The 13111-nt window shown below is 50.3% G+C and overlaps 1 protein-coding gene across 4 annotated transcripts in view; it reads left to right on the plus strand.

Annotated features, from left to right (window-relative positions):
- Positions 1-81: 81 nt before the first annotated feature.
- VGLL4 (vestigial like family member 4) overlaps positions 82-13111 on the plus strand; it is a 122137-nt gene continuing 109107 nt past the window's right edge. Inside the window, exons 1-2 of one of the 4 annotated variants that reach the window (XM_084765235.1) lie at positions 82-335; positions 12704-12779. In XM_084765235.1, coding sequence (XP_084621361.1) covers positions 12716-12779 — 64 coding nt within the window. In that variant the 5' untranslated portion in view covers positions 82-335; positions 12704-12715. The other 3 variants (XM_084765237.1, XM_084765232.1, XM_084765236.1) reach the window with 3 other exon arrangements.

Consider the following 13111-nt stretch of genomic DNA (forward strand, 5'->3'; position numbering starts at 1 on the left):
CAGAACCTGCACCAATTGGAAGCGTTTCCCTCCTCCCCCGCCCCTGCCCGTCCCACTGCGGAGCTGGCCCGTGGCAGCACGAGTTTGCCCAGCGCAGCGAAGTGCAGCGGGCGCGCTAGAACTCCCAGTGCCCGGGTCGGATTTTCCAGCGTTTCCTCTTCGCAGCTCGGGGGTGGGGAGGCCGCGCGTGAGTGTGGGCGCGCGCGCGCGTGGACTGCTGGAATGGGAGGGAAGCCAGCCGGCTCTAAGTGTTTTGATCCGAGGCTGCCCTTCTGATTCTAAGTGGCACCCCAGTCCCTACTTCCCAAGCCTGCGCTACCGCACTGTGCCTTCAGGTACGTGTGGCTGCCGGACTGTCACGTCCCAGTGACTTTGGGCGTGGAGTTTGGTGACCAGAGGGTGAGATCTCGAGTGGCTCCGTGTGGCGCCCCGCGGAGCTGCCGCCGCGTGCGTGCAAACGCGGAACCTAGATTCCTGAGAGGCTACCGCTGCGCCTGTCCTCAGGATGCCGGAAGGCGGATAGGTGTGGGGTTTGCGAAGGTGACCCAGTGCCCCGCGTGGCCGACTAAGCGGGAAGGTTACGAGGAGACAGGAGCACGAAGCGTGGCGGGACAGTGGGGCGGAAGCCTGCAGTGAGCACGTGCGGACGCGCGTGGCTGGCGGCGGTGGGCACCTGGACACACACCAGAGTGCCTGTGGGTGTTCACCCGTGTCCTGGGAAGGTGCGTCTGTGGCGCTCTGGGGCGTGGCGCATGGGGGGGGGGGACGTTGAGGGACGCCATGTCCACGTGCTCTGCCCCGCTGGAACTCCTCGCTGGGTGCAACGCATTCCCAGCGACGTTCCGGGTTAGAGTTCTAGATTCCGAGCGCGGCGCGCCGTAGGGTACGCGCCGCTCGTGGCCGTGCAGCGCGGCCCCGCCGGCTCACCTGGGCGCGGCTCCACCTGTCTGGCCTGAGGGGCGTGCCCGGGGCGTGGCTATGCCTGCCAGGAGGCGACCAGGCGCGGGCGGGCTGCGCCTCATTCCAGGGATTCCTCGCGCTCCCGAGCGTGCGCGCGTGTTGGAGAACCCGGAGGAGAGGGGGCGCGTTCCCGAGTCCGCGTGCCCCGCCTCCGTCCTCAGCGCCCCCGGCGGGGCCAGGCCGGCCCGTGGCGCGCAAGCGGTGAGTGCGGGGAGCCCTGGCCCAGGTCCGGAGACGTTAGGAGACCCGGACCCGCCGTAGACCAAGGGCGGCTGCTCCTGCTCGCGGGACGGTCCAGCTCCGGCTGACCCGGGTCCCGGGCGCGCGTACAGGCCCGGAAGCTAGGTACCCGCTGGGTCCCGGCATCGGCGCTTCTTGCCTGCGCGGGGGCTGCGGGACTAGTCTCTTTCCTCACATTTCCTGCCCGCTGCTCAAAATAGGGCTGCGCCCTCTTTCTTCATTGTGTGAGGCCTCCCCGGAAACCTTCGGTCTTTGCTTTTTTGGGGGGTTTTGTTTTGCTTTGCTCAAGAATCTCGGATTCACACACAGACTTTGAGGTCTTAGGCAAGGATGACAAGACTTGCTCGGGCGGCTTAGCTAGCGCTGTCTTGGCTTTGCGTTCGTCGGTTTCAACGAGATGATTAAAAAGTCGGTTTCACTTTGATCGTTGGTCCCGTTTGTCTGTTCCTTGTGTTTCCTCCTCTTAATAAGAACCAGCAGCCTGGTGTGGGGGAGGTGGGCGGTCTTGAAGTGTTTATCAGGACCCGCTTTAATATATTTAAAAAAATTTTTTGAGACAGAATCTCTCTTTGTAGTTTTGGCTAGTCTGGAACTCGCTTTAGACCAGGTTGGCTTCAAACCCAAAGAGATCCACCTGCCTCTGCTTTTGGAGTGCTGGGATTAAAGGCGCATGAGCCACCACGTCCTGCAGAACCCTCTTTGAATTCTACTACCATCCTGACTGTGGAGTTTTGATTTTTTCTTTTCTTTTCTTTTCTTTTTTTCTTTTTCTGACCGAAAGAAGTAGGCGCCTGTTTTTTTCTTCGGGGAACAAAGTTAAAAAAAACAAAAACAAAAAAACAATACAGTTCCATTTGCATTTCGGATTTGAAGGTCAGTTTTGCATACCGTTCTGGCATGGCAAACTTTACCTCCTCTTCAGCCTCTGCGGTCATTGTTCCCTGCAGAAGCTAATTAGGAGTCCACGCATGCCCACGAGGCCAATTGAGTTGGACGCATGGAGACCTCGGGGCTGGGTGGCGCTGAGTCCGAGCTGATTGTGTCTTCTAGCAAGGTCTTGTTTCTCCAGCTCTCCCTTTAAATGATGGATTTATGAGTACTTTCCTTAGAAAATTCTAACACAAAGATAGTTTATAACCCCCCCCCCCCCCCGCGCGGGGTGTTCATTCTCGTACAGTTATATTTGGCTGAGAAGCTGTCTTCCTCGCTTTATGTTTTATTTTTACGTATTCATTTACTATTTGGCTTTTGGATGCAGGGTTTCTCTGTGTAGTTCTGGTAGGCCATGCTGATCTCGAACTCAGAAATCAGTTTGCCTCTGCCTCCTGAGCTGGAATTAAAGGCATGTACCGCCACACGCGGAATGCTTGGTGTTTGTTTGTTTTGTTTTTTCGAGACAGGGTTTCTCTGTGTAGCCTTGGCTGTCCTGACCTCGCTTTGTAGACCAGGCTGGCTGCGAATTTACAGAGATCTGCCTGCCTCTGCCTCCCAAGTGCTGGGATTAAAGGCCGCCATCACTGCCTGGCTTACTTGGTGTTTGTAACCCTGGCAAAATTTTCATTTCGGGCCAATTTGCTTTGCCTCCTGTGAGGCGAGCATGCCGGTATTTGACACTTCTGTGCAGTCTGCCTTGGCTTTTGGTTTGGAAGAGAGGACATGAACTAATTTTTGTCTTGGCTCAAACAATACAATTAAGATAATTCTGCTGTAAATAACCACGTTTGCATTCCAAAACTGTGGGTGTTGTTTTAAAAACTGCTTCAGCTCATGGTTTCTGGAGCCTTGGCTTGTTATTTATTTTATATCTTTGGTGTTTTACCTGCATATATAATATGTGTACCACATGCAACAGATTCATATCCCCTGGACAGGGGTTACAGATGGTTGTGAGCCACCATGTGGGTGCTGGGGGCTGAACCAGATCCTCAGCAGGAGCAGCAGCCAGTGTTCCTAACTGCTGAGCCATCTCTCCAGCGCGTTTTATTTTCTTCCTTGAGAGATTGACACTTTATTCTAGTACATCAGAGTTTTGAGAATTCCAGGAGAAGAATGTGCTCTGGGCAGATTTCGTGTCAGGCCTCTGGAGAGTTGAAAGTACTTCATAAACAGGGTCCCTGGTACTGGCTCCCCAGCTGACTCCCCAGTGACTTGAAGATTTCAACACTTCTTGCAGACACCGCTCTGAGAGTAAAACTTTCACCTTTAAATATTCTGTAACCACGGAAGCACTTGGGAGGCAGATGTAGACGGATCTCTGTGAGTTCAAGGCCAGCCTGGACTAAAGAGTCCAGATGAACTAAGGCTACATAGAGAAACCCTGTCTTGGAAAACTAAAAAAAAAAAAAAAAAAAGAATTCTGTAACGAAAGATCCTGAGTCAGCCTTGTTACCCACCTCTGGTGGTTGTTTAAAAGCCCTTGTGCAGAGTCCTTCTTTGTGTCTGCTAAGGTTTTGTCTTCTGTAGCTTATCCACTTAACCCTTTTAAAAATATAAAATAAGAAGTGAGTAGAGATGATAGACGCTGTCTGCTGGGGCTGGGCTGGTCAGGTGGGTGAAGTCTTTACTGGAGAAGCGTGAGGATCTGAGTTCAGACCCCCAGTACCCACTTAAAAGCTGGGCACAGGGGCTGGGGAGATGGCTCCTCAGATAAGAGCACTTGCAGAGGACTGGAGTACGGTTCCCCCACACCCACATGGCAACTTGCAACTACGCGTAACCCCATTTCTAGGTGATCGGATGTTCTCTTGGCTTCTGAAGGTCCAGCAAAAGAGTGAGTTAGTTCTACAAGCACTGGGGAGGCCGAGGCAGGTGGATCTCTGTGAGTTCCAGGCCAGCCTGGTCTACAAAGCTAGTCCAGGATAGCCAAGGCTACACAGAAAGACCCTGTCTTGAAAAGCAAAACAAAACAAAAAAGAGTGAGTTCTATATTGGGTGAAGAGACTGTCTTCAAAACAAACAAACAAACAAACAGATTCAACTAGGAGATGGAAGGTAACAGAGCACTGAATATGCCTTTAGAAAACAATGGCAGTCCAAAGTTCCGATAACAAAAGCCAAACACCTGGGAAATGTACGGGAATTGTTTATTGCCTGAGATAAGGTGTCCCAGACAAGAGAAACAGGAGAAAGAGAAAAGTGTGTATAAGAACTTTCAGAGGCTTGGTATAGCTCACACCTGTAACCCCAGCACATGGTCGGCTGAGGCACGAAAGCAGAGGACTGTCCTCTGGGATGCGTGTCAAGTTCTAGGCAACCTGGGTAAAGGAGACCTTATCTTTAAAAAAATCAAACAAACTGTTTTCCCATTAGACAGATGTTTTGTTTTGTTATGTTTTTTCCAAGACAGGTTTTCTCTGTGTAGCCTTGGCTGTCCTGAACTCGCTTTGTGGACCAGACTAGCCTCAGTCATATCCCAACATCGGGGAGGCAGAGGCAGGTGGATCCCTGAGTTCAGGGCCAGCCTGGTCTACCAAGAAAGTCCAGCACCGCCAAGGCTACACAGAGAAATCTTGTATTAGAAAAAACAAACAAACAAACAAACAAACAGCTGCCTCCAGTGGGATATGTTAGCTGAGGGCCATCCATGGTTCTAAGAGGGAACCTTATGAATTAATAGGCTACTTGTTGGAGTTTGAATTGGGCGGTGGTGGCCCACACCTTTAATCCCAGCACTCAGGAGGCAGAGGCAGGCGGATCGCTGTGAGTTCGAGGCCAGCCTGGTCTACAAAGCGAGTCTAGGACAGCCAAGGCTACACAGAGAAACCCTGTCTCAAAAAACAAACAAACAAACAAAAAATCCAACCACAAACAAAGAAAAAAAGAAAAAAAGAAAGAAAAAAGGAAAGAAAGAAAGAAAAATAAAAAACTGGGTGAATTAAGGTGAATGGTACCAGTTGGTTGGCAGGGGTTTGTCCACTTAAAAGACAAATAGCGATGACAAGAAACTTAGGGTCATTGTTGCCAGATCTGGAAGGCACATACTGCCAAGATAGGAAGGTAAGGAAGTGTTGACAGGAGGGTAGGAGGCGGGAATCTATGTGGGATTTAGTTTGATGGTTCTCTGGCAAAGGAAGAACCCTTTCAGAATCTCCTTTGTGTGTCTTGTGCCTCCTGTCTGCTAGTGAGATACAGTCTGCGGCCATTTGTTTGCAGTTACACATTTGCCTACTCAGTGCTGTTGGAGACCAGCTCCGAGGCAGAGCTGGCCCTGTGTGGTAGGTGGAGGTTGGGCAGGCTTGAGTCTCTCTACTCACATCTCCCAAAGGTGATGCTCAGTCTTGTTGCAGTGCTCACACTGTGTGTGATCATGGCGATGCCGTACTTTGGAGTGTGCTGGGGAGGGGGGCTGGTGTAAGTACCATATTTTCTTTTCTTCACTTTCATGCTTTGTATGGAGGGGACTTCATTCAAACATCCTCCAAGGATGATGAAGATGCTTCTGTTCCTTCAGCTAGGGGGACTATGGTGTGCCCAGTGTGCAAAACACGTATTGTGAGGAATGTGAGGTTCCGGGGTGTGTGGCAGAGCTGTGCGCTGTGAATTCCATGTTAATGAGTCCATAGATACTCAGTAAGATGTATTTAAACAAAAACACACTTGAAACAAGGCTGTGTGTTGGTCAGTCGGCAAACTGTGTCTAGGGGCTGGAGGGAACCTGATTGAATATTTATGTGTGTGTGTGTGCTTGTCTGTGTACGTAGCACATGTGTTCAGAGTCCACCGAGGCTAGAAGAGGGCACTTAGAGCCTATGGAACTCAAACTATAAATCATGTGAGCTGCCTTGTGGGCGCTGTGAACTGAACTCAGGTTCTCTCTGCAAGAGTGTGGGAGTTCGATGCTGAGCCATCTCTGCAGCCCCCACCCAGTTCGTGGTGGTTTTATAGAGCCTAGTGATATAGCACATTGAGAGAACTAACTGCAGTTACTAAGGGCCACGACGAGTGTGTCCTAATGGTACCTGAGCCATATCCCGAGTTACAAGACTTATCTAGGTTTCCACAGGCTGGGAGTTGAGGCCAGGAGCGGGCGTGGGATCCCCTGGAGCCGGAGTTACAGGTGTCAGTGAGTCATAAAGCTCACTTTTATGTAGGCTGACAGCAGGGTTGAAAAATGTTGAGAATTGATAGTGTGCTCAAGGAGTCTTAAACCTTTAGACATAGTATGTCAGTGTGTGCCTGTCACATGGTTTCCTCTCTTGTGGGTTCTCTGAGAGAGATGAGTGAACTTCAGCCCGCAGAGAAGATGTATGCCGCTACCAGGCAGCCTTGCAGGAAGGGTCATGTAGTGTGCTGTGGGTTTGGCTTCGCAGCTTTGAGCCTGTGTAGATGGCCTCTGTTGTTAGCTCATGGTCTCTTTTCCTAGGTCTGCATTTGCACGGTGGAGGCATAGAAAGACCTGTGTTGTCCGGGCTGAGCATGTAGCTCAGTGTGGAGTGGTTTCCCTGTGTGCTCAAGGGCCTGGATTCTATTCCCAGCACTGTGAAAAAGCAGTGAACCCGCCCCCCCCCCCCCCCAGTGCTAATGGATTGTAATGACTGAGGTTGATAAGATTGCAAGGTGGCACTGTCTAGCAGCTGAGGTCTGTGAGGAGAGTAGTAGACATAAGTCACATCCCTTTCTTCCTGTGGGGCTGAGGAAGGATGCAGAGTCAAGCCTTGGGTCACTGCAGCGTGCGAAGACATTAGATGGTTAAGCAGTACAGTGGTTTAGGATCCGGGCCCAGCACAGTGTTCCTTGTTCAGTCCAAGCCTACTGAGGTCTTCTCTAGCTGAGCGGTGGGAGGAGGTAGAGACAGACGAGTTCATGGCAGGGGCCTGCTCCTTCTGCCTGAAATCCAGTGTGTCCAGTTTGAAGGGTAGGAGGACAAAACATTCTAGAGGATACCAGTCTCCTACAGAGGTGTCATGGGAGCAGCCTCAAGCCCTTTCAGGAAGAAGACACACGGGGAGAAGCTGGTCCACGTTCTGAGACAGTGGGGGCCATTGCCAACAGTGCCGCCCTCGCTGTGCAGCTTGTCATGGGAGTTAACAACTACCTGGAGGAACGCTAGTGAGGATTTTAAGTATGCATGTATATTTTCAATTCATAGGACATGCATGGCTATTACCTGTATTTCAGGCATCTACCATGGTGGATTTTCAGGCACGATGGTGTACAGACATAAAGAGGCCGGGCGTAAGTCAAAGCTGGCCAAATCCTTGGCATGCCTGGTCTTCAAAGGATAGCCATGCGGGTCAGTCGCCCATGCTTGGACATGCCCAGGGATGGAAAGCTGGGGTATCAAAGGCTCTTCAGCAGCATGCCTGAGGAAAGAGCAGCTTTTAATAGGCTGTAATTCTACTGCTGGGGAGATGGAGACAAGAAGATATTTGGCCAGCCAAGTTTAGCTAAGTCAGCAAGGTCCTGGGTTCAGTGGCAAACCCTGTTTCAAAAGGTAGGGTAGAGAAGTGATTGCTGAAGACAGCCGGTGCCGGCTTCTGCCCTCTACATTGCATGTGCACATTCACACTGCATACATGGTCATCACACACATCACACGTATATTTTAAAAAACAGTAAAAACAGGAAGGGATGGATGTGGAGAGATTGGCTCATGGGTACCAAGTTACAGATGGGATGACATTCTGGTGTCCTGAAGGCTGAGGTTAAGGCTAGTGCCACCGTGCCTGGCATCATTGCCTTTAAGGGGTTGTGTTACTACTTTCTGTTGCTGTGATAATATATTATGGCCCAGAGCAACTCAAGAAAGAAAGGCTGTATTTTGGCTTATAGGTTCGGAGGGCTAGGGACCCCGTGGCAGGGGAGGCATGGTGTGGTGGGAGCAGGAAGCTGGATGAACACATTTTTATCCACAAACAGGAAGCAGAGAGAACAGGAAGGTAAGCCTACAGACCTCCAAGCCTGCTTCACAGTGATCTGGCAAAGCTTGACCTCCCAAAGGTTTCATACTCTCCCCAAACAATGCTACAATCAGGATCAAGTGTCCAATGTGAGCCTACTGGTGTGTGTGTGTGTTCAAACTAAGGGGACCTGGAGAGAAGGTAAGTGGCTTTGCACATCTGCAGCAAACCTAGCACACAATGGCCTTTCTGTGAGTAATTGGTTTTCTGATGCTAGTGCCCTGGCTGTATTGACTTAACAGATGGTAAAAGATGAGAAGAAAAAAAGGCACACAAGTGGGACATATCTTTTAGCAGGAAGAACAGAGAGGGGCAGTCTGAGAAGTGACTGTGACTAGGGAGAATGTATGTTGCAAGTAGCTGGTGGGTCCTCATGGAGATGCAGTTGCCTGTGGTCTCTAGAATTTGGAGACTGTTTTGCCTGTCTCTTCATTTCAGCTTCCTAGTTAACCACAATGTGCTCTGCTGTGGGTATAAGCTACTACTCCCAGACAAGGAACTCACCTTTTGTTTTCCGTGGTGCCTAAATCTGCTATTGGGTAGAAAGAGAAGAGGCGCAGTGAAGCCCCCTAAGTTTTTGAACGTCTCTAATAAGGCCACAGTCCTGGCAACACTTGCACTTGTGGCCTGTGCTACTGCCTCCCACTGGAGGAGGGTGAGCTGGCTAGCCCAGCAGTGGTCCTAGCAGGGAATGGTTTGGACTGCTCATGGGACAGGGCCAGCAAGAATTTGGGGTTATTTAACTATGTGCATCAAGCATCCTGGGACAGTTTCCAGTTTTGGCCAAGTGATAGCATGACAGGAACTCCAGGCAGTTTGACTGTAACTTCTGCCAGCCCTGTCTCCACCAGTGGCCGTGCTGGCTATGGAAGGTTGTTCCAGGCTGGCAAATCTTCGTGGAGGGCAGACATGGTCACTGGTGCTCCTTGGGCTCGCCAGCTCTGTACCTTCCATCATGGAAATCTCCGGGAAAACTTCCACGACACATGCCTTGGATTCCGTTCCTTCACTTGAAAAGAAAGTCAAACCTCTGTCATAATTCTGTTCCCAAGGCAGGTGCTGCTGTCCTCTTGTTGGCTGAAAAGGCACAGATACTTATTTTGGTGTGGAAAGGAAAAATGGCTTTCAGTTTGGGGTTGAAGTTCATAGCAGCATTGAGTGCCCCCAAGTTTTAGTTGATAGCTTTGGAGTCGGAGACCTCTTCCTTCCTTACTGACTGGGACAAGACAGTCTTAGGAAAGGAGTTGGGCTGGCAGAGAAATATATGAGCATTGACAGTGATGGATAGACAGATAGGTGTGCAAGCATGCGAGCGCGTGTGCGTGCACACACACACTGCCCATGTGTGTTCTGCTCATGTGATAGTAGCCATGGAGGAAGGCTGCCGGACTCTGTCTAGAATGGGTTTGTATCACAGCAGGGTGCTGTGTTCTTCTCACTTCAGCGCTAGTCCAGGGTGTCATCATACCAAACGAACAATTCTATATTTGGGGATTGCTACACTAATTTCCTCTTGTCAACTCTCAGATTCAGGGAGACCACCCTAGGTCCCCCTGTGAAAGAGTAGTGGCTGATACTTGGCCCGTTTTCCTAATTTTTCTCTTTATTGTAGGACAATGTTTTTTTCAATTTGTTTTTGTTTGTTTTTCAAGACAGGGTTTCTCTGTGTAGCCTTGGCTGTTCTGGATTCACTTTGTAGACAAGGCTGGCCTTGAACTCACAGAGTTCCACCTGCCTCTGCCTCCCTAGTGCTGGGATTAAAGGTGAGCGCCACCACTCCTTGGCTCTCAGTTTCTTTTTACTGAGCTCTGGAGATTGAGCCTTGCCCTCCTGCTGACCTACAGTGCCCAGTCCTCATCATCTATAGGAATAGATGCTGTTATCTACAGTTCGCTTTAAATATACTGGAGCATTTATTCACACATATTTTCTTTCTTTCTGGTTTTTGTTTTTGGGATAGGATCTCATGTAACCCAGGTTGGCTTTGGATGCTCTTCTTTTTAAAAAGATTCTAAATTATCTCCATGTATGTGTGGTTGTTGTGGGTATGTGCATGTGAGTGCAGATGCCCACAGATGACACAGGTGTTAGAGTCTCCGGAAGCTGAGGTAACAGGTGGCTGTGAGCTGTCCAGTGTGGGTGCTGGGAACCTAACTCAGGTCCTCGGTATTCTCTTGGCATCTCCGGTTGCCCTCCCCTCCCCAATGTGGTCATGTGAATCTCATTCATTCCTCCAACCCTGCCTCCTGGGCAGAAAGCCTCCACATTCCTGGCATTCCTGAGAACGGACATTCCTGGCATTCCTGAGGGCTGCCCCAACCCCCTCACCTGGAGCTATCAGCTCTCCAAGCCCAGCAGGTGGCAGACACATCATCTCCCTACGTCATCTGCCTTCACCTGCAATCCTTAAAAAACCCTGCCCGCCATAGTGTAGGTCTTCTGGCCTCCTGCTCTGGGGCCCCTGAGCTCGCCTGCCTTGGGACTTCAGTTCCCAAATGAACCTGCCCTTTTTATACGTTCAATCTGGCGTCGATTGGCAGCAGAGATAACTCATCACTCTGCAAGCAGAGTACAAGCTCTTAACCTTTGAGGCACCCCTGCAGCTCCTGATCTCAGCTTTGGCCTTCCCAATGCTGGGATGACAGGTATGCACTTCCTTGTACACAAATGCTTTGAAAGCACATTCCTCGTTTGTTCTTATCTCCCGTCGGTTCCCACAGATGCCCTTTTTTTTATTTTTGTTTTTTTTTTTTTTTTAGGTTCCTCAGCTGCTTTTTCTATCAGCCTTTTAGAATCCCCCCCTCAGTGTCTGCAGGGCCTGGCTCACAAAATGGCTTGGAATTTCACACAGCTGTTTGTAATCCACCGTCACCCTAGGCGATCTTCAGGTTAACTGGGTGGCTGATGGGGGTGGGGCAAGGACTTGTGTGCAGCCTTCCCATCCCTTGCCTAGGGCCCTGCAGCACGGTGACAGCACAGGCACACTGCTGTTTGCTTCAAGATTCTCCAAATGAATTTACCATAGAAAAGCACGGCCCTCCTACCCGACCCTGGGCCAGCAAGATGGCTCAGTAGGTAAAGGCACTTGCCACCAAACATGATGACCTGAGTTCAAGTCCCAGAATGGGAGAGTTGTCCTCTGACTTGGTGAGCATGGAGGCTGGGTGTAGGAAAGGAGAGAAATAAATGTGAACAGCCACCTAAGCTTTGGGACTCAAACCTGGGTCCTCCGCAAGAGCATCCGGTGTTCTTAATAACGGGGCCATCTCAAAGCTATGCTTTGGAAACCCGTCCCTTGTAGCTTGAGTTCTTGGAGGGTCACGCGCCACGCAGACCACAAGCTCTTTGGAAGCAGCTGCTTACCTTGGCCCCAGTCTGGTCCCTTAACACCCAGTGCGTCCTCTGTGTTTACCGAGTGGGGTCGCAGTGCAAGATCAAGGACTGATGCTTCCTTGGAAGCCTGAAGTATTGTCTTAGGAAGAAAAGCCTGGCTGCCACCCACTGTGTGACCTTCATAGTAGGTTGTAGTAAATGTTGACAAGTACAGAATAAATGTGGGGGTGGGTGGTGGGTGTCTTTAAAAAGTGGCATTTCAAACTTTCCTTAGTTCCTGAATCGAGTGTGTTCCCATGATAATTGGATGTGTTTGTTTATTTAGTGAGGCTGTTTTATTCAGGAAGGGAAACTGGTCAGAAACAGCCTTGTTTTTTAGGGATCTGTTCATCGCTTACAGCCTCTGCGTTTACAGCCGCCACGTCATAATCTAGGGGAACAGTTCCACTGGAACTAAGGCGATCTGGGCTGGGGTGAGGTCTGTGCAGCATGCCCGGCTGGGGTTCACTGCGCAGGGCTGTAAAACAAACAAGCTCATAAAACACCGTGGCACAGAAATCAGCGCCAGTGGTCACAAGGTACACTATATGACATGACATCAGAAGATTCCGACTGGGCTCAAAACGTGCTTTAACCTTCCAGAAGGCTCAGCGTTTTTGGGCACACACAGCCGACTTGAAGTTGCAGCTGTCTGGCTTTCCTGAGGCCTTGCTGTTGCTCAGTGACTCTCAGCTAGGAAGGCAAAAGGGCAGGCTCGTCCAGTTGTTGTTGTTAGTGTAAAGACTCATAAATGACACTGACCACCGCCACCACCAGACTCTCAGACCTGTGGCAGTGCCGTGTTCACAGACAGCCTTTGTTCCCCAGACTAGTTTTTACGGGGTGTGTCTGCACAGGCTCGCCATGAAGGCATGTAAACATTTATAAACACTAGTGACACAGGTGTGAACACTCCCAGTGTCTCGCCCCAGAGCTCCAACAGGGCTTCCTGGGCTTGGCTATTTAGCCTCAGTTTTCGTCCCTGCCCAGGGCCCTGATGTCTCTCTAAGAGAAGAGCTATTTGCCCTTGATGAAGGAGTTACTTTGCTGACTGCTAGAATTAGCTTCAGTTCTCTTTCTGGTGCTGGGCTTGAACCCAGGGCCTTGTGTGTGCTAAGCACATACTTCACGCTGTAACCCCAGTAGGCTGTTAGCTACCAGAATTCCAGATGAGTCTTGCAAGTTCTGTTTACGTGGTTTTTTTTTTTTTCATCTATTATTTTCCCTTCCAGGCTCACCCAGGAATGGAGACACCGTTGGATGTGTTGTCCAGGGCAGCCTCTCTGGTGCATGCTGATGATGAAAAACGTGAGTCAGGTCATCTGTATTTAGCGTCTCCTGTGCTGAGTTAAACACCCCCCAACCCCCCTCCCCCCCCCAGCCCTTCTCTACCTTGTTTTTGTGACTATGTCCTGGTGATTTTGGTTGCTTTTCCAAAGGAGCAGCATGGTGTCCTCATTCCAAGTATCAGGGATGGTTTATTTGTTACCTGTGGCAGTTTGGAGGATGGAACCCATGGTCCTGTGTATGTCTGGCAAGCCTCATCCCAGAACATTTTAGCTATCACTGTGGGTGCTAGGGCTTGAACTGTAACTTGTTCTCCTGCAGCTTGCTTTTTGGAGTTGGCAATGAAGATAAAT

The sequence above is a fragment of the Acomys minous genome (assembly GCF_964271855.1).
Source record: "Acomys minous genome assembly, chromosome: 17".
NCBI lineage: Eukaryota > Metazoa > Chordata > Mammalia > Rodentia > Muridae > Acomys > Acomys minous.